The sequence below is a fragment of the Tauraco erythrolophus genome, chromosome 4 (assembly GCF_009769465.1).
Source record: "Tauraco erythrolophus isolate bTauEry1 chromosome 4, bTauEry1.pri, whole genome shotgun sequence".
Lineage (NCBI taxonomy): Eukaryota > Metazoa > Chordata > Aves > Musophagiformes > Musophagidae > Tauraco > Tauraco erythrolophus.
The window spans coordinates 39,638,610-39,664,548 of record NC_141468.1 but is presented as its reverse complement, the minus strand read 5'-3'; the positions used below and the strand labels follow the sequence as shown (position 1 = coordinate 39,664,548).

Here is a 25,939-nt window from a genome sequence, read left to right as displayed (position 1 = left end):
TCTCCTATGAAGACAAGCTGAAGAGAGTTGGGCTTGTTCAGCCTGGAGAAGAGAAGGCTCCAGGGAGACCTTCTAGCAGCCTTCCAGTACCTAAAGGGGGCCTACAGGAAAGCTGGAGAGGCACTTTTTACAAGAGCATGTAGTGATAAGACAAGGGGCAATGGCTTTAAACTGAAAGAGGGGAGATTTGGATTAGATATAAGGAAGAAATTCTTCCCTCTGAGGATGGTGAAACACTGGAATAGGTTGCCTAGTGAAGTCGTGGATGGCCCATCCCTCGAAGTTTTCAAGGCCAAGTTGGATGAGGCTTTGAGCAACCTGATCTGGTGGAAGGTGTCCCTGCCTGTGGCAGGGGGTTGAAACTAGGTGATCTTTAAGCTCCTTTCCAACACAAACCATTCTATGCTTCTATGAAAATGTAATGGACTGCAAGAGACAGGAGATTTGTGTAGATGGTTGAGTAGCTTACTTTGTCTTTTGTGAATTATCCTGAAATATCTCCAAATCATTTACTCTTACACATGCTACTTTTCATAAGGAAAAGGGACAAGAGAACAAGATTGTCACCTGAATTTATCCCAGTTCTTCCAACCTTCTTATTTCAAGTATTCCTATAGCACAAATCCCTCCTCAAACCCCCGTAAGAACCAAAAGACCACAAGCCTTATACCTTGGTCTTCCTTGTGACAGCGTTTGTAAAGTGCAAACTTTGCAGGGTTGTCAGCCACGAAAAACTTTTTGAGCAAGGCCTCAATAACTTCACGAACAGTATTGGCGCTGCTGATGTGAAGGGTATTCACGCAGCCGTCCGGCAAGTAAAAAGCAGTTTCATTATTGCTGTGAGCACACCTCCCCTGGCTCTGGGAAGACTGCACAGTGATCGGTCTGCATAGTTCCATCTGAACTTTGATGAAGCCAGTGTAAATCCCATTCGCGTTCTGCAACAGGAGGAAAGCATCGAACCGTTAAAACAGGCAGTGACCAGTTGTGACACATCAGTGGAGCAGACAGATTAAAACGGTCACAGTGAACACAGTTTAAACGCCACTGTCATACGTGATACTGCTTCGGTAATTCAGACACTTAGTCCTTCTGGTATATCTGCTGAATATTTTTTTTTCTTAATAATAACTACTGAATTTTAAGACTATTAGGATCTCATCAAGGAAAAGGTACTACAAACTAGTGGTAAGTTTTCACGTTAGGAGAGAACCATAAGGTGAAAAAGACCACTAACATGCATCTTTAACAACAGATTTTATGCAGAAATACAGAAATTTTCTCCTACATTTTAGCTGTGCTTGTCAAATTAGTCTAAGGCGTTTAGATGCTCAAATCCTGTGGCAATTAAAAGAGACTCAGAATAAACACCAATATAATCAACATTTCAAATTATTTATTCCAGTTGCTTCTGAAAGACAAAACATCAAAACTGATCAGACCTTATTGAGCTAGAAAACTTTAGGTCATGTTTTAGGCATAGTCATTTCTGACCCACATGCAAATATGTAGGAAAAATCTTCTTAGTACATGGTCATATTTATTTGGTTTAAGATATAACGGAATTTCAAAATTTCCATATACTATACATCCACAGGAGTACATAACGTATCAGGAAATGTGGACAACGCAATGACTGAATAACAGCTTGCTAGGCAGAGAGATGTGAATTTTATTAGTATGGTCAGCAGTAGTCTGGACTGAGTCTTAGACCTGGTCCACAATCCTTGGAAATGAAAAGTCTGTATCATCTGTGTCATGGGAGCAGGAGGAAGGAAGTCTCCTCATGCTGAAAACCTGTATGACTACCTGAAAATTGTCTCCTATAATAGATATTGCATGTTTTAACTCTTCTCATTGGTTGAGCATTAGAGATACCTGACAAAAATTTATCAACGCAAACAAGACAAATAGATCTTCATGTTTACCAGCTGAGGGTTTTCATCTGACAAATTCACATCTTAGTGTCAAGTAAGAGTTTATCTTAAACACGTTTCAAATGACATACGCATCTGTTTCTACTACAGTTTGTTTCAATCCGTATAAAAGAGCTATGCGGATAAAAACATTTCAGATGCAAGACTTAATTTGCAGATCTAAGAAACAGCCTCTTACAAAAGTCATTAAAACAGAGACAGTTTCATATGTAGGATGCTGAGAATTAAATGATTCACAATGCACCAAAAAGTTACAGTTCAATTGCTCCTATTAAAAATTACAGGAATCCTATGCAAAACTTACCAAGGTCATCTTTAATTTATCAGTGACAGAAGAATTATAGCTTTGTATCTTCTCTTTAACTTCTTCTTTACTGAGATAAACGTGAGGTTCTCTCTCCTTCTCAACATCCTTCAACAACAAGAGACAGCAGTTTTAGAAAACAAAATAAACCCCAACCCTTTCATGACTTTGGATATAAGCATTCTTAGTCCAAATGGTAACTATTCCACAGAGGCTCAGCACACAGTAATTAGCTGTACAGCAACAGAAAGGATTAACGTGTTAGGCAAATCAAACAGAGCACTTGGACTGAATGGAGACAGTTAAATTAACACACCCAAAGACACTTGTGTCCTTTTTTTCGCCAACTGCTTTCATTTAAATATTTATCAGCAGTATGTAAAACAGCTCAGCGTGTTTTATGGCTTGATTTGCTCATGTCAATGCTATGCAATATCATTAAGAATACAGTTGCAATTTTCATGAAACATTACTTAGGGCACAAACGGGTATTTCTAAACAAATGAAGAACATATATGAAAATAGCAGCACGTACCAACAAGTAACACCAACAATCCCCGCGTGTGCCAACAACATAAGAGCATCCCTGCATTCCAACGTGACAGACAGCATGTTACGCACAGGGTCACTGGCTACTACATGAACCATCACAAGTGACACTCTAGCTATATAATGTTACACCAAACTCATGTTTTTTCCATGGGGAAGGGCCTATGCTGCTTTTATGAGCTTGCTATGGATTTTACATGCAGCTTTAAAACCAATCCCTGGAGTTGGATTTTATCCAAACAAACATTTGTTCCCAATCCGTATTCCTGCAGCAAACTCACATTATAAATACACTCCGGTTTCCACCGCTAGCACAAATGCCATATATAGTATGAAAGAGTTTCGGCCCTCAGCTTTAATGATTTCATACCTCACTTAGTAAGGGAGAAGCTTTGAAGAAGCTTTCAGCTTTCGGAGTACATCTGAACACAAGAATACACATTACTGTTATGGACAAACCCTCAAGCCTCAATGTCGCAGTCTGTCCTCACAAGCACATCCCAGGGGAGCTTATCTTAAAGGATTTCCCTGACTTCAGTGGCCAGTCCTCTATCACAGTCTTTTGGACACCACTCAGCACACACCTTTGCAGGCACTTTATTTGCCAGTTTGCCAGAAACGACCCCAAAGATGAGCACATCTGGTGTGGAACTGTAAGTTTCCATTTGCCAGAAAGAAATCTGCAGAGCTTTTTCTGTCTCCTGATTTCAACCCAGCTAGTTTTAGCTCTTTCAGGTTTCATTTTGCTTTTCCTATATGGTATTTTACTAAATGACATGCTGGAGCAGACTTTTTTCCCATAGCTATAAAAAGAAAGGTGTGGTCTGAACAGAGAACTGGAAGCCAGAAGCCTTGAATTCTGATCTGGGCTCAGATACTGATTTCCTGCATAACACAGAGAACCTACCTTTATTTCACAGATCAGGAAACTGAGGCAAAAAGGAACACCAGCCAAATACAACCCTCCTTCTAGCTCCATATGCACAACTCTAAGACTGTGTAGCATCTTGCACGCTTGCCAGACCCCACCTAGTCTATTACAAAATTCCAAATTACTAAATGTTTTCAGAATCCACATCTCTATTCTCACTACCAAAATTAAGCTTTCTTGCTCTTCTATTTTCATCTTCTCCTTTCCCCGAATTGCCATAATAATGACAGATACAGCTTCATCTAAACTCACTTCATCTCCCCAGAGGCCCTTACAGCTTTGTAGTGTTCTATTTGGGGGCAAATGAATAGTTATAAAACAAAGCAGGCACAAACCAAAAAAAAAAAGGTATCTTTAAGTAGTAATTTCTTCTCTGAAACTGAAGTAAATGTTATTGCTGTTTTCATGCTTAAAATAAGTATCAAAAGCAACAACCCATAGCCAGAGTGTGGAAATATGGACACTCTTAAGCATTGACTTCAGATAATGTTGTGGGAGTGGGATGAGACAACCTTAGCAATGGATACTGAAGGGACGGGCAACAGACTGCAGACTGCTGGCCATAAAGGTCTGACAGAGCATTTGTCATCTGTATGACAGATTTCAAGAACCCAAGCTTTAACTTGGAATGTTCTTAGTCTGCGTAGCTGCAGACAAGCCCCTTCAGATGGATACCAGCCAGGACTCACATCTCAGAGATGAGCATGTTGTACAGTTCATGCCTCTCCAATTTTTCAAACACTATTGATACTGAACTTCCAATAATGGACACCTCAGTTTTAGTATTTATAATTATTCCATCGCTGATTGTTCAAGCAGGTACCTCTCATCTACCCTGTTGGAGCTGATTGTCACTATTATTACTGAAGCCATCCACTAACCAGAAAAAAGGAAAACACTCACTACCTTTCCTGTGTCCAACCTTGGCTGAACATGGTATACAGTTTTTCTCCAACCTTCCTGGAGTGAATTGCTCTCAGGATACAGTGGCAGTTAACTTTTTCCATATAACTTTATCTAGACATGCTTTAAATTAGTCTTTTTTGATCAGCATACCTAGGTGAGTGGAGGAATACTTGGCAAACTCATTGCCCAGTTCTCTTATTTCCTTCTGTATTTGTCACCTCATTATAGGACCTACTAAAGGAAAAGTCTGCTGCTACCTCTACTTAGGGTTCAGCAGATGAAATTCCACTTTGTTATCTCAGCAGGTAAATCTATTACCTGTAGAAGACCTTGAGCCATGCAATACAACAGCAGAGTAAGAGCAGTAATTAACTCATTTCTACCATGCTTTGTAATACATTTGTATCACGTTGCTCTGAAATGGCCACTGAGTGGCCGACACCACACCTGCTCAGGGTGGAACTACTGGGAAAGCAATTGGTCCAACCTCCACTATTTTAAACAAAGGAGCAAGGGCATTTCAGAGGTGAGATTTAGATGTTACAGCCAAGTATGTCTATCATTGGTTCTTGTGACAGTTCTGCCTGGTCTGGTGAGATGAGAAGTCAGTCTGTGTCACCTGGTGGCCCACCCAGCCCAGGACAAAAGCTGTTTTTTTCCATGGTGGCCCTCCCATGCCTCCCAGGCATGCTCTGCAACCCCGAGGCACAGCTCCTCCGAGCCAGTGCTGCTGAGGTGTGAGGGGTGGCACGCTCCTGCCAGCCAATTCATCTCTAGGCTGATTCAGACACAGTTGATTCATCTCCAGCTCTCTACGGAAACACCTGGTGTACACATCTCACAAAATTTGTATACTGGGAATTGTGAATCTGTCTTTCTTCAAAAGTGAGGCCTGGTGATGAGTTTCCTAACCACAGATCCTTGCGTACGTCACAGCAGGAGAGTGAGGTATAAGCGCAGTCAGCAGAGCAGTTCACGCTGTGTCATCTTCTGTCAGCCAAGACCTAGATGCTGCTGAGCTTAACAATGGCACTTCTGGGAGCTAGTGTCCAAAAAAGGAATTTTCTCTATAAACCAATGCACAAACACTTCAATACTATTTTAATTCTTTTAAAAAAAAAAAAAAAAAATCAACCTGAGCTAGGTGCGACTCCTCCATCACTTAACCAGACGATATTAGAATCATAGAATGGTTAGGGTTGGAAGGGACCTCAAAGGTCATCTAGTTCCAACCCCCCTGCCATGGGCAGGGAAATCCTCCACTACACCAGGTTGCCCAAAGCCTCATCCAACCTGGCCTTGAACACTGCCAGGGATGGGGCATCCACAACTTCTCTGGGCAACCTGTTCCAGTACCTCACCACCCTCAATGTAAAGAATTTCTTTCTTATATCTAACCTAAATCTGCCCTCTTTCAGTTTAAATTCATTGCCCCTTGTCCTATCACTACACACTCTTGTAAAAAGTCCCTCTCCAGCTTTCCTGTAGGCCCCCTTTAAGGACTGGAAGGCTGCTATAAGATCACCCCGGAGCCTTCTCTTCTCCAGGCTGAACAGCCCCAACTCCCTCAGCCTATCTTCATAGCAGAGGTGCTCCAGCCCTCGGATCATCTTCGTGGCCCTCCTCTGGACTCGTTCCAGTAGCTCCATGTCCTTCTTGTGTTAGGGACTCCAGAGCTGGAGTCCAATATTCTCAGTAATGGCTGCCCTGTCATCACTCCTTCCTTCTCTCAGCCCAATTAAGTGTGTTTTCCTCATCAGAACTCCTAGTTTCCTTCCATTCCCTACTTCTCATGTTATCTGCTACCTCCTCAGCCCAGCACAGACGTGAAAGAAAAACAAATCTCAAGGAGACAACTGAATGCATCAGAATCCATATAGATGATATCTCTGGCTCCAAAACATTACTTGTAATGCGAGCTACTAAAATCATGCTTTCCTTCCCAACACTTACAAATGGCTGCCCATGGTGTGTACTGTACTAAAGCCATTTCTCAGGTCAACCAAAGCAGCGTTTCATTCTCAAATGAAATTCCTAAGCAACAGCTGCCAGTGAGGGGGAAATGAGGCAAGTACTTTCATTTCCCCAAGGGAAATAGCTAGCCTTTCATTAGAGCTCATGATGCAATGCTTCTTCACAGTTGAGCTTCCTCTCAACAAAAAGGGCAGAAAATGTTTTTTCTTTATTGCCTCCACTCCCCAAGCACATCTCATTTATTGTATCTCAGATGTTTAGAGAAGCAGCACTCTCTTTCTAACATTTATGTTCAGAGCAAAGTACCCCCCCTGCTCCTAGAGACCAGTTCAGCATGAATCCTCAATCAAGGTACACAACTAAAACTGCACAGATTACAATTAAAACGAACTGCAAATCAAGCTGTGGTCCCCAGAAAGAAGAATCACATCACATCTGGGACTCTCACTAAGTCCAAGTCCCACGGTTACTGCCAAACTCTAGTCCTGCCTGCAGTAAGAGAGCACTAGGCTCAACAGCTAGCGAGCTGCTACGGGATGAGGCTGAGAAAAAGTTCCACAAAGAAAATCCCAAAATCCTGAAGCCTATTTCCTCAGGATCCTTGCCTTGAGACAGATGCATGGGCTTCCCCAAACTGCTGCTATAAGGTTTTATTTATTGGGGGGGATACATGAAGGTCTCTTCTATCTAATCTCCTATTTTCACAAAACTTAGAATGCTAACTAGAAATTAGCGTCTCTTGAGGAATGGGGAACCAAACTCCTCTTAACATTTCACCTTGACAGATACAGGAAAATATAATGGATGGAAGGTTAACCTATCCCAGGAACATATTAAAGTATTTTCCTAAGAAATCTAAAGAACCAAAAACCTGTGGGAGCTCAAGCCAACTTTTAAACCATGTCAGCCCCTATCCCCTGTCCTCACATCTCATATTAATCCCACACATATAGAGGCCCGTGATTCAGTCAGATGAATGAAGATGTCCTGATCTTGCTGTAAATTGTGGCCAAGAATAGGTTGGGGTTTTTTTTGGTTTTTTTTTTTTTTTTTAAGTAAAGCACTGAGGCTTTGATAAATGAGAAATACAGCCTAATCTACATTAAGAAAAAAAAAATAATCTAAGTCTTGTTCAGTCATAAAAATTGCAGCTCACACATCCTACTTACATCATGTTTGCATTAAATAAAAGATTTAACTAACAGTGCTATCATATAACAAAAAAGCCCAGCAGAGAACACAGGAAGGAAAACAGAGAAAGGGACTTCTGACCTCAGTTGTTGCTACTTCTATAAGCAAGAACACTCTCTTTCCTACAGCCTGCCAGTGCTCCTACAGGAAAGAAACTGAAACCTTGCAATTAAATTATTCTGAAACAAATATCTTGTTTCTTCCTCATCCTAACTCTCCAAAGAGCAGAGCAGCTTTGCCAGCCAACAGCAATTCCTCCCTCCATCCCAGCGCAAGCCCACACTCAGAAGACGTGCTCTTCCTTCATTTGAAAGCCTGACAATCACCAGGGAGAGCTACTGGTCATGTCCATCCACAAACTGTCACAGACACCAGTAGCCAGGAAGGTATGGAGAAGACCAAACAGGAGCAGGGTGGCCAGGGAGAAGTATTAGCATCCAAGCAGCTCCAAGCATTGCACATTCTCAAGGAACTGCACCTTGAAATGTTTGTGTCCTTCTGAACGGGGTGAGGTCGCTCTCCGGGTCAGGGAGAAAGGAATTTTCTGACAGGATGGATGTGGGCAGAATAATCTCTGTATCCGCTTTGGTACCTTCTGCTTTCTGCACTCAGTGTGATCCAGTTCCCACCCCTGTCAGTGGCAGACAGGGCAAGGAAGCGGTCTCTTTTTTAGAAGACGACTTTATTTTTCTAAGTGGGTTTGGCTGACCTGAGTCTTACATAATTATCTTGACAGTCAGAGGGAGTTCCAGAGCAGGCTGCACCCTGCACTCCTGAGGCAGGAAGAGCAGCAGCACCCTCCCAGCTCAGGTGTATGGAGCATCCAGCCTGGTATTCTGCCTCCAACAGCAGCAGAAATAAAGGCTAATCCGAGCGAGCATGTGAGCCTATTCCACAGCCTCTCTGCTAGTTTCTGTCCGTATTTTCGGTGACACTAGCATCCACAAGTGGTGTAGCAGGAATTTAGAGGGCACCTCCCTTCTGAGTCTGTTTAGTGGTCGTTTATGGACCTGGTGCCTATGCGTGCACATAAACTCTTTTTGAACCTGCCAATACTGCCTGTCTCTACATCTCCTGTGGCAGCAAGTTCCAGAAATTCATGACTGCAGTGTGAAGAACTGCCATTTGCATTAAGTTGATCTTCTCTTAAGACAGAAGATAACTTCTGTTAATTATATTAAGAGCCCCTTAATCCTAACATGGCAGGATCTGGTGAACCCAAGTTTCATGTCCAGCTTATCCATCACCTTCGTGATTTTGTAAACTAAAATCATACACCTCCTTGTGCCTTCTCCAAAGTGAGGAGCCCTGGACTCCTTAGCCTTTCCTGAGGTAGTTGCTCCATCCTCTCAATCATTTTAGACAAGGGCAACTAACTGCAGTACACCTTTCCTGAGAGGCGGTGACCAGAGCTGCATGCAGAATCATTACATAGGAGCAAAGCTCAGCTGTTCTTCGTTTACTAATTTGTACACTACAGGTCTGTGAAAAATCTTTACCTAAGATATCCATGATGCAACGTGGTCTCTCTTCCAGGGCACTTACATAGTCGTTAAAGAAATCTCTGTGCAACTCCCACAGCTTATAATTTTAGTATAATTTTACAAGGTACAGACATTCCGGTTCGTAAGTAAATACTTGTTACTTTCAGACTATTTGCAGTTTTTTCCACGCACCACCACACCGTGTGGCTTGGCATGCTAACAAAAGCACTGAATGACAAAAGGTGAAGTAAAGCATTACGGCTCCTATCTGACCTCTCTGATGTAAACACTCATGTTTATATGGTGAATATTTTTAAGCAGCAGAGAAACAAACCAAGAACTCTAACTTCCCTTTATTCCTTTTAACAGATTACTTCCCTTCAAACAGAAGCAATATAAACACAGTTAGTGTTCAGGCATTGTGAAAGGAAGGCTAGAAAAAGAAATCTATTTGCTGGTGACAGTAACATCACTGCTTAAGTTTCGTTTATCATGACCTCACCTCTGAAAACCCCTAGTTACAAACCCTGTCATACCCTATATGGCTGTACTTCAACTACTGGCATGCAACCCGGTTTTAAAAAGCCAGTCATCTGTTTAAAGTGAAAACCAACTGTACGAAGAATAGTATCTGAGGCTTGGCATTAGATTCTGTCCTCAAAGATATGGCAGGTTTTATGCAGATCTGTACTTCCCCCCCCATATTATGACATGTTTTTAAAGCAATACATTAAGTAACATTTGACAGCTGTTTCAATTTTGCATATTTCAGTAAAACTAGACATAAGAAACATCACAAACAGTAAATAAACTACAGGTCTCCTCTACAGAAAACGCATGAGTTGACTGCTGGCTATTTAAACACATAAAGGGTTTAATGAAATAAAATGGATCACGAGCCTCTTTGTGACCTGTACAACAAAACCTAGCTTTTAGCAGGCAGTTAAAAAACAAGCTCATACAAGATACTGTATAGAAAACTAATTAGTATATCTTGAAAAGAAAGTTAAGCGTGATCTGGAACCTAAGCTATTAATACAGTTAGCAATCAGACAATTAAGTAATATTAGGACCCCAGATCATTACACCACAGTATTTGCATGTGACCCTGCAATGCAAGAACCCAACATGCTCCATCTAACAGAAGGCAGGAAGAGGTTGTCTGCAATGACAAGCCCCCTGGCTTTCAAATGCAGCTATCTACATTTCATATTAAAATTGGTGTTGGAAACCAACCAGACATTCCTGGGGAAGCACAGTGCAGGAAGAGCAAGCCCCATGCCAGGCCAAGGCGTGCAGTCTTCTCCCTGTGGCTACCGCTGGCACTTCTCAAGTCTGAGGCAAGCTCAGTCATGGGACTCATCTCAGCAGAAGCTGCAGCTGGGTGATGGGCTGGCTTTTGCCATGTACGTCAAACACGATTTTATCTTTAGAGCAAAGTTCCCTTCCCAGGTTTGGCTGGGTAGTTCAATGACTGTGTCATCAAATTATTTAAGCCTTCTGAAAAAATCTGCCTGTATCAAGAAAAGATGACAACTTCCTAACCAGGCCCAGCTTCAGGGTTGGTGTCAGAAATGGTGAGTCTGCACATGGTCACAGTCCGACCAACCAAGTCACTTTTGTTTGGATTTGTTCTACTTGAAAAATGAAGAAAACCAAACCTCTTAAAAATTGTGCAGTAACAATTCTCATCCAGGAAACAGGATGTAGCACCTTGGCTCTTCTGATACCGTGCAACCCTGACAAATGTTTCTTCCCTCATCACGGCCACTACAATGAAAACAATGTTGAAAAAGATGCATGGTCTTCTCAAGCCAATACTGATCATGGAGGGAAGTTCCTTATTTGAGGAACACATAGTTCCCTAAAAAAATTAAAGAAGTTACTGTTACTGTCTGTCTCGGTCAACCTGGTGCTGATCGCATAGTTCAAACTTTTCTGAAGGGAAAAAGCTCTCCTCTACCACATGTGCGTCTCAAAACCCCACAAAATTTAGGAAGTACAACTATATTTTTCAAATAAAATCTCCATTTTAAAGGTCTCAAAAATCCATAACAATAACCTAGGAGAGGAGGAAGAGTTAAAGGTTGTAAGCTATCTTTACTAAAGTACACATTCTCTAAGCCAATGAAGTTGAAGTATCTTCTTACTATGCTGAATATGATCACGATAGAACGGTCACGTGCATTTAGTCAACTTATGTAATATGTAATATTTTTACACCAACACTACCTGTCTCACTGCACTTTGTGTAACTAACACTCTACGCAGCTTCCACAGAAGTATTAAAACGGAACCGGTCTCTTCAAAGAGGCATCCAAATTAGGTACTTCACATAGCGCAAACAAAAGGAGCATCCCTGCAGTCTAGCCCACATGAAAGATTTCTTTATCCTTTTATACTCCAGAAAATTTATATCACCTGGCACATTTCATTAACAGCTAATATTGCAATGACTGCACCCTCCTGTACAGCCTTCATATTAGCATATTTTATTAAAAACAGAGTAGTACCCAAAAGACATTTCTGAAGCAACACACTACAATCATTAGCTTTACCTACTACTGTCAGATCTGATCTGGCAAAAACTCAGTATTTTAGGAAATAAAAAAGAAGAGGGGGCAAACTAGGTGACCATCTCAGCACCACCACCACGTACTACTATAGTATAAACTTATACTTTGACCTTAACAACAGGATTTTACCTCTCATATCTCTAGCCTTAAGAGCTCAAATGCTGAAAAATAAATACCAGAACATTTTAGTCAATTATCTATCTATCTCAAGGCTGCAGCAAACAGGAATTTTCTGGTTCTTTCCTCACCTTGGTTCAATACGACTGGAGTTCCTGTCTGAACTTACTAAAGCTTCAGAGTTCAGATTTGACTGATGTTCCAGTAAGAAGGAGAAGAAAGAAAAAGTTCATTCAAACCAGTCTCAAATCAAATTTCGTTGCAACTCCCTGGTTTAAACTACTCTTCTCACCCTCCAGATGAACAACACGGTGGAGGGGCTTAGATGAAAAGAGAATGGCCAAGGCAGAAGTAGGCCACTGGACCGTAGCCATCCAGCCCCTAGCCATCCAGCCCCATGCCACCACCCACCACAAAAGTCCACATCCTAGTGACCTCAAGTTCACATTGGTAAGGGGGGGGACTCGATTCTCAGATCTCTGCGCTGTGAGAAACTGAGCAATCGATTCGGCAAGATTATGCCTTGAATAAACTCACCAGCATGGTAACGATAACCTGCTTTTGGAGAGGTTTTAATCCCTTGTTTTTCTACACCCCGTTTTCATTACTCACACATTCATTCAAACAGGCTACCAAGTAATTCATCTGCGAGCAGAGTGGGACTGGCAGGAGGACAAGTTTCATCAGAACTCATGTGTTCTCTAAAGAGAAACACAAAACACACTAACGCCATTACAAAAAACGGGAAACTGCCACCAATTTACCTAACTCAAACATTTTCGCAAAAATACACTCGCTGCCTAGTTTCAGCATGAATTTGTTTTCCAGAATACATACACATACATTTATTTCTCATAAATGAATCCAGATGCCTAAAGTTGTAGATACCCATGCTGGGACAATTTACAAGATTACTGCTTTGAGCTGTAAGCCTGTTTCTCTGCTAGATGTTACTGCTGCCTCAGAAACCAGTGTCAGCTGTCACAGTCCTCATCCAGTAATAGACCCACTACCAGGCTGCAGATGACTTCTACAAAACCAGGAGGCTCTTTTCTTAATTAGGATGAACATAGTATTTTTTTCTTGTTCAGGTGAAAAAGAACAGGATAAATAAAATTTGGAAAAAAAACTCACCCAAAACACCAACCTAGCAAAGGAAAGTAGGGTGTTTTATTTTTGTACAGGTGAATTATATTGTACAGATTATATAAACCATTAAACAAGTCTGCAGTGTAAAAGAGGTATGGTGCAACAAACACTCCAACCACACAGGTCCCAACTTACTCCAACACTGCGCTAGCCTGGTGCCATGCACCAGCAGACAGTTTACTGCACCAACATCTCAAGTGGTGACATGAGCATGTCACTCCCTCCCGATCAACTCACAATTTGTCTCAGGGCAGACAATTCTGTAGTAGTGAGTAACTTCAGAATTACAGGGAAATCATTACAATCAGGCATTATTTGGTTTTAATGACATCAATAACAGGGTGGGATGATACTGGTGCTACTTAGATCAATGCTGGCAGGACACAGTGGACAGAGAACTGAGTAGGAGGTCACAACAGGGAAGCTTTCAAGGGAGGTGTGAACAGAAGACTTTAGAACATGGTTAATGAAAAGCTGGATAAACAAACTTTTCTTCTGAGGAAAGGTCAGGAGAACAGCAATTAGGCTGCAGTAGAGAACAAGGCTTTCTTGCTTAAACCTGATGCTATGGCCCAACTCCAAACACAAGTTATTTTGCCACGCTGGACAACGGCCACCAGGAAACCAGAGAAGGGGGAAAAAGATTACATGCTTTGTTCTTAAGCAGCAAGTGGGAGAATGTGTTGATTTTACAACAAGGTTCAAAAGTTGTCCTTTTTTTCTTTCCAAACAGCTATTTCCCTGCTTTTATGGACAGGATGTTACAGGCACAAGGAAACACTACTGCTACTCCGCCTTTCCTTACACCCAACTTCTGCTTCAGGAAACGTAATTATGAAGCTCATAAGGTATGAGATCTGTTAGAGCTGATACGCATTTCAGGTGGAAGGAGAAGAGAGCCCACTAGAATTTTTCATAAAAAATCCCACCCTTGCTAACGTTAAAGAGAATAGGAAGAAGCGGTACCCACCACACCCTCAAAAAAAACCAGTCAGAACACATGACACATTAAAAAGGACGAGTCATCTTCTGGACAAGTATGGGATAAGCTGAAAACAGCAGTATCAAAGTCTCCTCAAACGAAAACAAATTCTGCAAAGCAAAACCATAAATTAAAATGCCTTTTATTACAAGCCCCTGAAATACTTTTCTTCATGTTTCCTGTACTTTAACAGAAAATACTAAGACTCTTGATGTTTAACTCATGTTTTCAGGGGCAAAATAAAGCAAGCAACCTGATATCAACTCCCTATCGATTCCATTTCGACAGGGGATCAGAATGGAAGTTAAACCCAAACCAAAACAAAAAACCCCACCACCACCCAACTGGAAACACAGTGTTTACCTATGCCTGTAAACTTAAAACTTGTGAAGTTATTAAGTTATACCACTAAACTTATCTCAGGAGCCATTCTTAGCTTACAAATATACACCTGCACACCTAAAACTATATAGTTAAGGGGAATCTCCTCAAGAACTGGAAAAATAAGCATTAGACCTGTAAATGGGCAAGTCGGTTCACATCCACTCTTCCATTGAGCATATATAATATAGGTTCTCTAACAAGACCTCTCTAACTGCAGACTTGCCATGTGTGAAGGATCTCAGCTTTACACATCTCAATCAAACTTGTAATGAATTAAAAAGCTTTTTTGCTTGTGTTCCAAACTCGTACAAGCAATTTAACCAAAACACTGAAATTGAACCAAATTTCTATCAGTAGCTCTTTTGTGTAACCTGTTTACAAAAACTCTTCAACTCTTCATAGGTTCATGCAAAAAAACTCTTCTGTAACACCTAGTTGTATCGGGTAGGGAAGAGGGAGAGGAACACTGTTTCCTACGCAGCATCCTGGCCAGGTAATACCATGTTATAATGCAAGACAAGGAGCAGATCTGCCAACTGCAGACAACAGAACAGTGCAGAGAAGGCATTCAGTTTTCTGGTTTTTTTTAAGAGGCATTTAGAATCCAAACAATCATTTCCATCTCACCAACTTGAATTACGAATGCCGAAAAGTTACAGTAACATAGTAAAAAGTGTCACCTTTGCATATAGGCTCAGAGATGCCTTGCAGTTTAAGAAGGCTCTCTCAAGATGGCAGAGCCTGGTCCTTGATTATTAGGACTATTCATTAGGAAGCCCTAAAGAAATCAGTAGAGATATTCATGCGGTCATTTATCAGGGTAATTAGTTAGTAAATATTAATTAAATCAGTGTAGTTACTTACATAGGCTCTGTAGACATACCAAGGTGACACACTGATGTCCATGAGTGCACACACAGAGGAAAGATGTGTTTTTAGAAAAAATAACACAACAACAACAAAGTGTGGAAACACAGGGACTTAAAGGGAGTTTACTACATGCTTTTAATCAAATGGTTTTAACGATGCAAAGTGGGAAGAAGCCAGCCACAGCTGGCTGTGGTATTATAGAATCAGCATTTCAGAAAAAGAGCAGAGGCGATCTAAACAAGCAAACTACAAAGGATGCAAGTGATCCTCAGAAAAGATAACACTGTGGGGTGTACAGCTTGAGATGCCACCACACCTCCTAGTTTTGCCTCAGTAAGCTGCATTTTGTTTATAATTTCTCTACCTAGTACATTTTACTAATTTACACGATTGGAAAATTAACAAGAGCCCCAAACATCTTACAGGCTTAACCAGACAAGGAAATACCACATTTCTAGTAAGTCATAAGAAGTTTAGTCCTATCCTAAGGAAGACATTGATCAAAAACAAAGACATCTTGATGTTACTAGCAGCATAGGGAGAGCATGTACCTCTCTTTGTACTCCTAAGCAATTTTACATGGCCACATAATTACCTTAGAAATGAAGCACACCTGCTTCCAGCCACCCTCCCCCATGGACACGCCATGTTTTGGGTAGTAAAGCCCATACACAGGACAGCCAAGGAGCCTGCTCTGGCACGTCTTCTCAAAACACCCTCTGTACCCAACAGAGGAGCAGGCATTGTGCAGACACTGCACCCCGGTCCCCTCCTACCACTGGAGTCTCAGCTCCGTGCCCCAAGCTGCTGAGGATAAAGCTGGGCAAGAATTATTTACATTTTCCAAGAGAATTAACCCTACTGAGTGTCAGTTACAGAGCTGCACTCCTTTCCCACTCGGCACATCTCAGGACTTCATCAGCCACTGCTATTTGTTTTTCCTGCCCACACTGGACACCTGTACCCAACCTGATTTCAAAATGCTTTGAAGGAAATTTACAGGCACATAAACAGGCAGGTGTAATGCTGTCAGGGAATCATGCTCTTGTTTTAGATAGTTCAGATGTTGCCAATAAAACGTGCAACAATAATTTTCACCACAGAAGTAGATTCTTTTATATATTAGCAATACATGATCGGTAAGATGACTGACTGACTGCTATAACTGGTGGTACACTCAGACCTGGTGGGTGGACAGGTGCTCCCTGCCAGCAGGCACTGGAGTACCAGCTCTTTGTGGTGTCTTTGCCCACGAACTGGGGGCAAATGCGCTCTGTGTATTAGGACCGCTCATAAACTGTGCTCCCACCCCCTCCCAAATCTCTTTGCAAACTACTACTGGTTAAGAGAATAATTTTCCAGCACAACTAGAGATTCCTGGGAATATTTTGTGAATCAGCTGTAAACAGTAGGCTTTGCAAACCCTTTCTAAACATTACACTTAACAAGGAAACATTATCTCTGCACCCGTAACCTCAGCATTCTTGCGTTTCAGTTTACAGTAAGTCCCATATATCTGTTTAACAGGACGTTTTGAAATATCAAGTTATCAGGAATGTTGGCAATAGGATACTAGATTTTCACATTGACTTTTCTAACATTACAAGATCTTTCAGATCTGATTGCTTTGGTTCAGAAAGTGTGCTCCCACTGAAAGGGCTACCACTGCCATCCATGACGACAGCTGTTTGCAGAACGTGATCTCCATCTGCGTCCAAAATCTCACTGATATTTGCTGTCTTGATCCAAGCTCTTAAAGTGTCTGCTGTTGCTGGTAGCTCTGGAGTAGAAAAAGCACTGAACAAACTCAGTATAGTAAGATTAAAAACTAAGAATTAACATAAGAAAAGAGAAGCCTAAAGAGTACGGCAATCCTCATTTACATTTATAAATAACAGAACATAACTCTCCCCACATCCAGATGGACTTAGAAACTCCTCAAAATCCAGCTTGCTTATTAGAAACAAGAGCCATTAGAATGCTGCCAAGGGACACCTGGCCCCTTAAGAGGCCTCATTTACTTTCTCTGCAGCTGGATAATGCAGAAAGTCAGTATTTTTCACTCCTGCACTACAACCAGAAATGAAGAGCCAGTTCAGATCGGCCATGAAAACACATGGAGTTTTTAAGGAGATGAGGTTTAATCTGGGAGTCTTTAATTGGGTGCCTTGGAAGTGAAGTGCTGAGGAAGCATAGGTTATAAGCTTCACTATGAACTTGACTACGATCGTTAAGTAATGGGTTTAAGCACATTTCACTGGAAATAAGGCAATGGAAAGGTATTAGAAATGTTTTCAGGAGACCAATACAGCACACATCCAAGCGTCAAATTTGCAACAATAACTTGCAAACAGATTATTTAAAAAGAACACAAACCATTACCTCTATGCCACACGAGTATGTATTAACTGAAACTGTGGCAGACAGCAACAGCCATTTTTCAGTCGATCAAAATTTCAACAAATGTTAAAAAGCCTGAGCCAATGTTCACAAAATTACATATCAAGAACACGTTTTTACCCTCTCAAAACTCCAGTTAAAACCACTCCGTTGCAGCAGAGAAGCTGGGGAAATGGTGGGTTTGTCCACAATAGAAACTCATTTGAGCATCTCTGGAGCAACTGCGACTGCAAAGGGAGAGCTGCAGAGTCCAGGAGGACAACAGGGAACCAGCGGGAAAAGGCAGCGCAGGCACAGCAAGTCAGGATTATGCGCTGAAGGACATGTGCTTAGCTATCTTTCAGAATTGTTGCTCAATTTAAAGACCACCTACTGTTTAAATAAATGTATCCATCTTTTTGAGCAGCATCATTATACTTGTTCTCATCAACAACCAAATAAAAACTTGGAACAAATGAATTCATTTATGGTTTTTATCATCAGCATAGTTTCCTCCACATAGCACCATTTTCCTTGCACGCTTGCAAGCACGAGCATTTTTAGGTGTTCTGTGGTAATATTTTCATCAAGCAACTGTAACCGTGAGGCTGACTCTGCAAGATCCCTTGCTGCAGAAACTGGAAGGAGCCCAGCAAAGGAGGCAGGAACAGCAGGACAAACCTCTCAAGTGAATTTGGCTTGTCAGGAACAGGTTCCACCCCTGCCCTGAAAAGGAGTTTTCAGCACAGAAATATCCACAGATGATCACCAATGGCAGGTTCTCTCCCTTTAGGGGAGCTGACTTCAGACCTGATAGTAATTAGGATTTGCTGGGTCATGAACATTCACATCTGCAAGCGAAACAAGTACATGCAGAATCTGTGCATTCTCTGCAGTGTGAGGTACATGCAGAAGTGTCCCAGCTGTGGATCTAACCATATACAAAGAAGAAATTTCTTACTACACAGAGGAGAGGGCAAAGAGGGGGACAAGACATGACATAAAACACTGATCTGGATCAAAACACCTGAACAGTTTCATTTCCATGTCAGGTGATGCAGTGAGACAGGAGGAGCCAATTCCACCAGATAAACCCAAGTGCTATGTTTGAGAAATCCTAGCATATCCAAGATGCCTGCACAGGGCTGACAGATATGCCAGAGGTTCAGTGGGATGCCTGCAACTCATCAAGTGCTAACGGGAGACCAGGCAGGATACACATCCCATTGTACTCAAAATGACACCAGATATCTCTAGTTTAAGCAACTGAGTCCCAAACTCTACATTGACTTGGTGGTGAGCTGAAGTGCTCTCCACTGCCAGCATCGCCAGTTACACATCTGCATTCACACACCTGCACATAGGTGTTTTAGTCGAGAGCTAAATCCTGCCCCAATGACACCAGCAAGAGGCAGACAAAAAACACAGAAAGCTGGGGTGGTTTTTGCAATTAACAGTTAACCTGTGGAATTCCATGTCACAGGAATCTGGGGACCCTACAAGTTTACATAGATGCAAAAGCAACTAGATAATTCACAGAAGAAAATAAGCTAGCCTGCAAATCAAAGAGGCTAGAAAAATGCTCTGGCAAAACACCACGGTGTATTTGCCCTGTTTGTCTACTCTTCCCCTGGCACGTACCATTAGCAACTGCCAGACGGGATACTGATCTAGACAGATCTTGCTTTTGACTTTGTAGAGGTATTCACACATTCCTTATGTTTCAGCAACCACTATGGATTGGGAATATCACCGCTACATGAGAGAGAAACAAATGGTGTGTCCCAAACCCAGGCCCAGCTGACCAAGGTGACGGCCAGGCGAGACCTGCCCAGAGCTCGAGACGAAGAGCCAGGGATCATCCAGTTCAACCCCAACACAAAACAGACTTCTTAAAGCCAGAAACATAAATAGTGGTGCACTTGCAGATGGGAAGAAGCTGTTGTTAATATGTTATTATTGGAAGGCATGTTCACAAACATTTGTGAAATATCATAGGGGAAAAAAAAAATCCATGTTGAAACAATTAATTCTTCTTTTAAAGCAAGCTTTGAGTACCGTGCAGAAAATTTATGGCCTTATGCCACATATTCCACAATAAGGAGAAGGGGAAAGACTCATCAAGACCAGCACCGTATATTCTGTGCACTAGACGAAGCAAAGAGTCTGTGGGAGGGATGCTGGCAAGCAATAATGTAATTAAAAATGGTAACCTAACCCCAAGAGACAAGGAGGAGAAATAAGGCTGGCTTTTCCAAACTAGAGACAACTTGACTTAGTTATCCAAAGTTTTTTAAAACAAACACACACTTCAATGTGGTCAATTATAAAAGAATTATTTTATTACCTAGAAAGCACAATCCAGAATTAGAGTATCATGGAGCTAGGATTCATCAAAAAACCATGAAGACTATGATGAGACTTTACACTTAAGGACAATGAGATGTTTTACAGATGAGAACAGTTAACTTTACATGACTAAGCCCTGGCGTGCCTATTTATTTGTTCATTCATTCTCATATCTCAACAAGAACTCTGCTAAACAACTATTTATTTTTTAAAGATTTATTATAAACTAAAAGATGTGGGAATTGGGCTTGAATGAAAAAATAACCACAAGAATAGATGAAACACTGCCAAAAGTGATCACATTTTCTCGCTTCTCACCTTATTAAAATGACTGCAGCATACATAACATAAAACCTTCCCCCAAGAGAAGAGCTCTTGAAAAAGGTTGTTTATTTAGCTTTTTGCACAAATTGTCTTTAAAGCATTTTCTCACTTTACTATAGACGTTTTATTTAGTTATTATTTACTTGTTGCTTCTGATGAAACATTGTTACAGTAATTGCTTTCTTCCTGTTAATAATGCTGTCCTCTGCTCCTTCTCAACACTGCCTCAGGGCATTGCCCAGCCACCAGAGAAGATGGCAGCTACCTCAAGTTTAGCAAGACTGTAACATTCATCCGTCTCCTGTTGAGTTGCATGAACAACCTTCAAGCACAAGTCTTGAATCTGAAGTCAGTGTTTTACTACTAAAAAGACCCTCAGCTTATTTCAGAGCTCTGAAGTCCACAGAGAAAGCAGTAGAACAAGTCTTCTGTTTCTCCTGTCCGGAGAAAGTGTGGTTGACCAGCACATGTACAGAAGACATTTTAGAGAGTAGCTGTTCAGAGGTCTCTGTCAAAGAAAAAAAAAAGAAAAAAGATCTACCAAAAAGACCTCCACTCTCCCAAAGCTGGGCATTTCACATTTCGAATAACAGGACAAGCTTTGGAGAAGCCAGCTCTTGTTTCAACCCAAGAGGCAGATATGAAATTGTTACAGCTGGCTTTCATTTTAACAGGTCAAGAGAGATCTTCAAATCCTACACGCTTACGACACATAAGAATTAATCTATCCAGCCAGGGCAAAATGAAAAGCAAGAACTATCCCCTCTGTTTACAATCTTCAAGGAGGACAGGCTCATATTTCTTAAGATCTGCCTTTCAGTTGTGGCAAGCATTAACAGCCATAAAAGACAAAAAAAAAAAAGAAAAAAAGGGTATCATTTCTGCCTGAATATAAGCAGCGAAAGAAACAAGGAGAAATGTGGGAAGTTGAGCCCATAACATAGATGGCTTTATCCAAGTAGCAATACCAAATAAAGAGTGACCTCAAAGAAAAATGGTTGAACTACCATCCATCTTGCTGCAAACGATATTTTAAAAAACCCACAAAGAAAGGTATGAGCATATAGAGTATCTGGTCAAAAGTTCAAGACTGCATTCATGTTTCATGGGGTAATCGGATACTGTGTGGAAGCCAACATAACAGGATGCCCTTCCTGAGCAAACGAAAAATGATCGGCTGGAAACTAAAAGGACAGCTTCTGTGTTCCTGGGTACTGGGAGGACCAAAACCCAGTTTGCAAGGTAACCCTCAGCCAATTCCTCAAACACGGCCTGCAGCTAATCAGCAGAGTTAATCCCCTTCTTGCAAGACAGACCTTTTCCTAACTGAAAGGAGCACTAATGAGAAAAGTGAATGCGGATCCTGTAACATACATTGTACATGTTAAAAATACATAGAGACTCTGTAAAAAGCCACTTGCACACTTGTTAACACTTCCCCAATCTGGGTAATACAGCAGAGTGGTACTGGTAGAGACAAAAAAAAAAAAAAAAAAAAAAATCTATGTCTAGCACCACAGAGAAAGGAAACTGAAGGTCCTATGGCCTTTCACTTGAAGCTGCAAAACAAAAAAATAAAGTCAACCTTCCTTTGGTAATTTTCACACTTTTTCCAGAAACTTGCATTGATGAGGAAGCTAGGGTGGGAGAGTAGTTGTTTGAAAGTACTGTTTGAATAAAAATCCACCTCAAAGAACCCCACCACCATCTGTTGCGACTTATAGCAGAGATGTATTTTAAACCATACAATCCCCTGAGGCATGCTGCTCCTTTCACTGGCCCCTCTTGTATGATTCAGAGAATTCTGCCTTGAGTAGCACCATCACATAGCTACATCCCAGGGAATTAGAACATACAGAAAGACAAATATTTCCCATTTCAGATAAAGTCAGTGAGTGTCTCTCAGCACTTTGTAAATTCTGCTACTGTCCAAATTTTGTGAGCTTCCTGCAGAAAACACTTGGGCTGAGGCTGGCATGGAGAGATGATGGAACATTAATTTTTTCTCAAGTAAACAGCAGGCTAGGCATCAGGACAGCACTGCTCCAAGCAGCTGCCAGCACGCCAGAAGGGCAAATATACTGCTTGGAGACAGAGTAAACTGAAAAACCACCCCAGTGATGGAAGCTACAGAAAGACATGGACGGTGAACACCTAACACCTCCCTTCTCCCACAACAGGAAGGAGAGTGGGAGTTGCTTTGCCACAGCCTCCCCACAGGAGAGGCTTCTCCTGCCACATCTTGTTTTTACCAGCAGAGCTCTGAAGGACATCTCATAACCGCCCACAAAGCAATTGGCTCTGTGCCCACCTCCTCCGAACAGATCTGGGGAAGCCAGGAAGCTCAAGTGCAGGTGTCTCAACCTATGATGTGGCTGCACTGACACAGTAAGGGAGTGAAGAATCCTGCAAATTCATCTAGTTGAAAAAACACAGTGGTCTCCTACACAGAGCTTCTGAAAGACACAGACTCCATGAATGCAAATTAGCTGGCTGTCCCAAAAGAAGGTGGGTTAGAAAGAAAGCACAGATCATCATGTGACTTATCCCTCAGGGATTAAGATAGAAACATTGGCATTTGGGAAAAGTAAGCAGCTACAGAGAGTAAATACTCAGGGCAGCAAGTATCTGCATGGAGAGCAGGTAAGTAGCTGTTATCTGACAGGAGAAAGGAGTGGCTGTAGGAGGTACCAGAGATCAAAAGATACAGGAAGTAGAGCAGGGAGGAGATTAAAGGGCTGAGCTGCAGACACTCACCCAACCCAGGCTGAGTCAGTATAACAGCATGGAGAAGACCAGGGAGAGCTCAAGCCCTGGTGGAAAAGGCAGCCCTGCTGCACCCAACAGACATGTGAGCAGAAACCATCACAGGGAGCAAAAAAACCCAGCCAAAGCAGGGCTGGGGAAGAGAAATCAAGAAAAGATAGAAGCCACTGGTGTGAGTGGAAGGCAAATACAGTCACTGTTCCTACATCACAAGCAATTGCCATTACTGCAAACGCCTCAGCATTAAGGTGCTCGTTGGACACGGCAACAGTCCATCATGTCAACCAAAACCATCATCTAGCAAAGTCACACCACCACAGCCTCCATATCCAGGGGAGGAAACACTTTAAAGAAGCAGTTGGGATGTACTTTATATTATACCCCAGTATAAATGGTCAGCAGTCCAGGGATACAGATACTTTTCCTCTACTCAGGCTAGGGATTTGCTATAGAAGGTCAGGAAACTGAGTGCTACACTTCTGACTTCCAGCTCGCCAGAAGCCAACCCCATCCCTGGGAAGGCTCTGCCTTGGCTTTCAGCTTACTCTGCTGTCTGCTTTAGCGAAACAAATGTGGTTTGATCTCCCTGCAGCAGCTTGTCTTCCTGTCCTTTGTGGGCCACTCTCAGAGGGCACAGAAGAATGTGAGCTATAGCAGCCTGGCCTGCAAAATCACCACCTCAACTCTCCGCTCTTTAAAGATACTATTCACACTGCAAAACAGGCAAAAAAACCAAAATGGAGATAAAGACGACCCGACTGCAACAAGTCAACGGACTGGTAAGTCAAGTAGTATAGTTTGCTTGGTCATACAATAGAGTAAGTAAAGAAAACCGGAGGCAGTAGGGCTTGGCGACCTAGGGGTCCCAAAAAGAACAGTCGGTTGCCGCAAACTAGTAACAATGGAGATGAGTCTGTCCCTCCTTACTGTGAAAGCCAAGGAAAGAAAAAAAAGCAGCACTTCCCTGCTCAACAGTTAAAAAGCTAAAGGGATTTAAAGTGCATGTTAAAAAGGAAATGCAAAGCCGATTCTTTTCCTACAGAGATGCACTTCAATTCACCCAATGTCCTCAAGTACCCGGAGGCAGCCATTGCTTCCAGCATGCATGTACTGCACCTACTAAGCTCTCAGAGGAAGCTGCTGGGTGTCACTGACTAACTTCATATTAAAGCATGACAAGTCAAAAAGTGAGGTTGTTCCTATTGCTACATGTAAAGCAAGCTCCTAAGAAAGCACTGCTGTCAAGTTCATTTTTTAAAAAAGTACCTGTGACAACAGCTAAGCCATTTTAGGCAGTGTTTTAAAAAAAAAAAAAAGGAAGCTAAACATAGTGCTAAATTTGAGGCTTACAGACCTCAAGTGCTTTTTCCAAATGACCTTTCATTTCAGTATCACATTTAACAGGTCAGAATATGGAAAGACTTTTTGAACTTCAAGAGTTTGAAGCCTGATTTCCACAGGTGTTGAGTGCTTGCAGTTGTCATCAACTCTTCTGAAAGCACAGGACAAAGAGCTGTCAGTTGCACAAAAGAAAAAATATCCTCTAATTCTTTCCACAGAAGACAAATCAGTAACAACAAAACTTATTTGCATAGCAAAGTCCAAAAGGACTATGAATTTAAAAATTAACACTTAGTCTTGTCTTCACGTTTAATACAATGGTGTGCCTGCAATTAACACTGAAAACAAAACACCCCTCATTGCTTGCTGCAAGCTTGGTATTAGCGCATATTTCATATTTGTCAAAACATATTTAAGCTAGGTTTGGCAGACAGACTCAGTATGCGTACAAATGACTTCTGCACAGTGTAGATTACCTGCTGATAGGCATTTTCTAAGTACTAAGCAATGAATGATTAGACTTCAACAGTGAAATATGGTTTCCTTCTGATTCGCTGCTATTTGCAGTGGCAAAAGTGAAAAATAAATATATGGAAAAAGACTACATGGTAGTTTTGCCTTTTTTTCACTTTAAAATAAAAACATAGATCTGCCATTTTTAACATGTTATCCATTGCCAGTTTAATTTTGGTAGAAGATTCCTCTTCAGTCTGTCACTTTGTCTAGTTGAGAGAGAAGATGGAGAGCACTTACAAGAGTTGTTTAGGAGATGACGAATGCTTCAAAGGTTCAAAGGACCTATTAGAACATCGATTGTGACTAGCAGTGGAAGTTACTTCTGGAAAAGAGACACTCTCCATTAGATCTCTTCAGAAGACGGATAACACCTTCAAACATGAAGCTGTGCATCCAATTCCAGATTTCCCAACAGAAAGTAATTCAAAATTGAAGCTACCATTTATTTTCTTAATGCTCAAGACTTACGAGCAGTAGGTAGCACTACATGGTGTAGTGCATCACTTTAAATCACCATTAAGACAGAAATTTGATTTTTAATTTTTTTTTTTTAAAAACATTGTATAGTCAATCCTTTACAGTGGGAAGCTGGGAGGAGAACATAGCGAGAGGCAAAGCACAAGCAATGAACAAGATGATGCAAAAAACATCCCACGTAAGTTGTCATCTCCATGTTCTGACATGGCTGGTACCACGCTACTGTCAGTAAGCTCTGCTGAACCTAAGTCAGCTCCTTCACAGACACCAAGGTAACCCTGCAACACACGCTGCTGAAGTGCTACAGTGCAGGATCTAGTTTACGCATTGCAAAACTCTCCACACCCCAACTGGCCCTCTCACATCGCAGGCATCTTGACTGGCAAGGTTAAAGCTCCAAATGAAGATAGTCTCTTCTGCTGGCAGACATACT

At 41.7% G+C, this 25,939-nt stretch overlaps 1 protein-coding gene across 2 annotated transcripts in view; it reads right to left on the bottom strand.

Moving 5' to 3' along the window:
- The window catches only part of RASSF3 (Ras association domain family member 3), a 109,461-nt gene that overhangs the window by 1,491 nt on the left and 82,031 nt on the right, over window positions 1-25,939 (bottom strand). For both annotated transcript variants that reach the window (XM_086610199.1, XM_086610200.1), the window contains 2 exons: window positions 2,242-2,349; window positions 671-938 (listed from right to left, as the gene is read on the bottom strand). In XM_086610199.1, coding sequence (XP_086466325.1) covers window positions 671-938; window positions 2,242-2,349 — 376 coding nt within the window. The remainder of the gene's footprint in view (window positions 1-670; window positions 939-2,241; window positions 2,350-25,939) is intronic.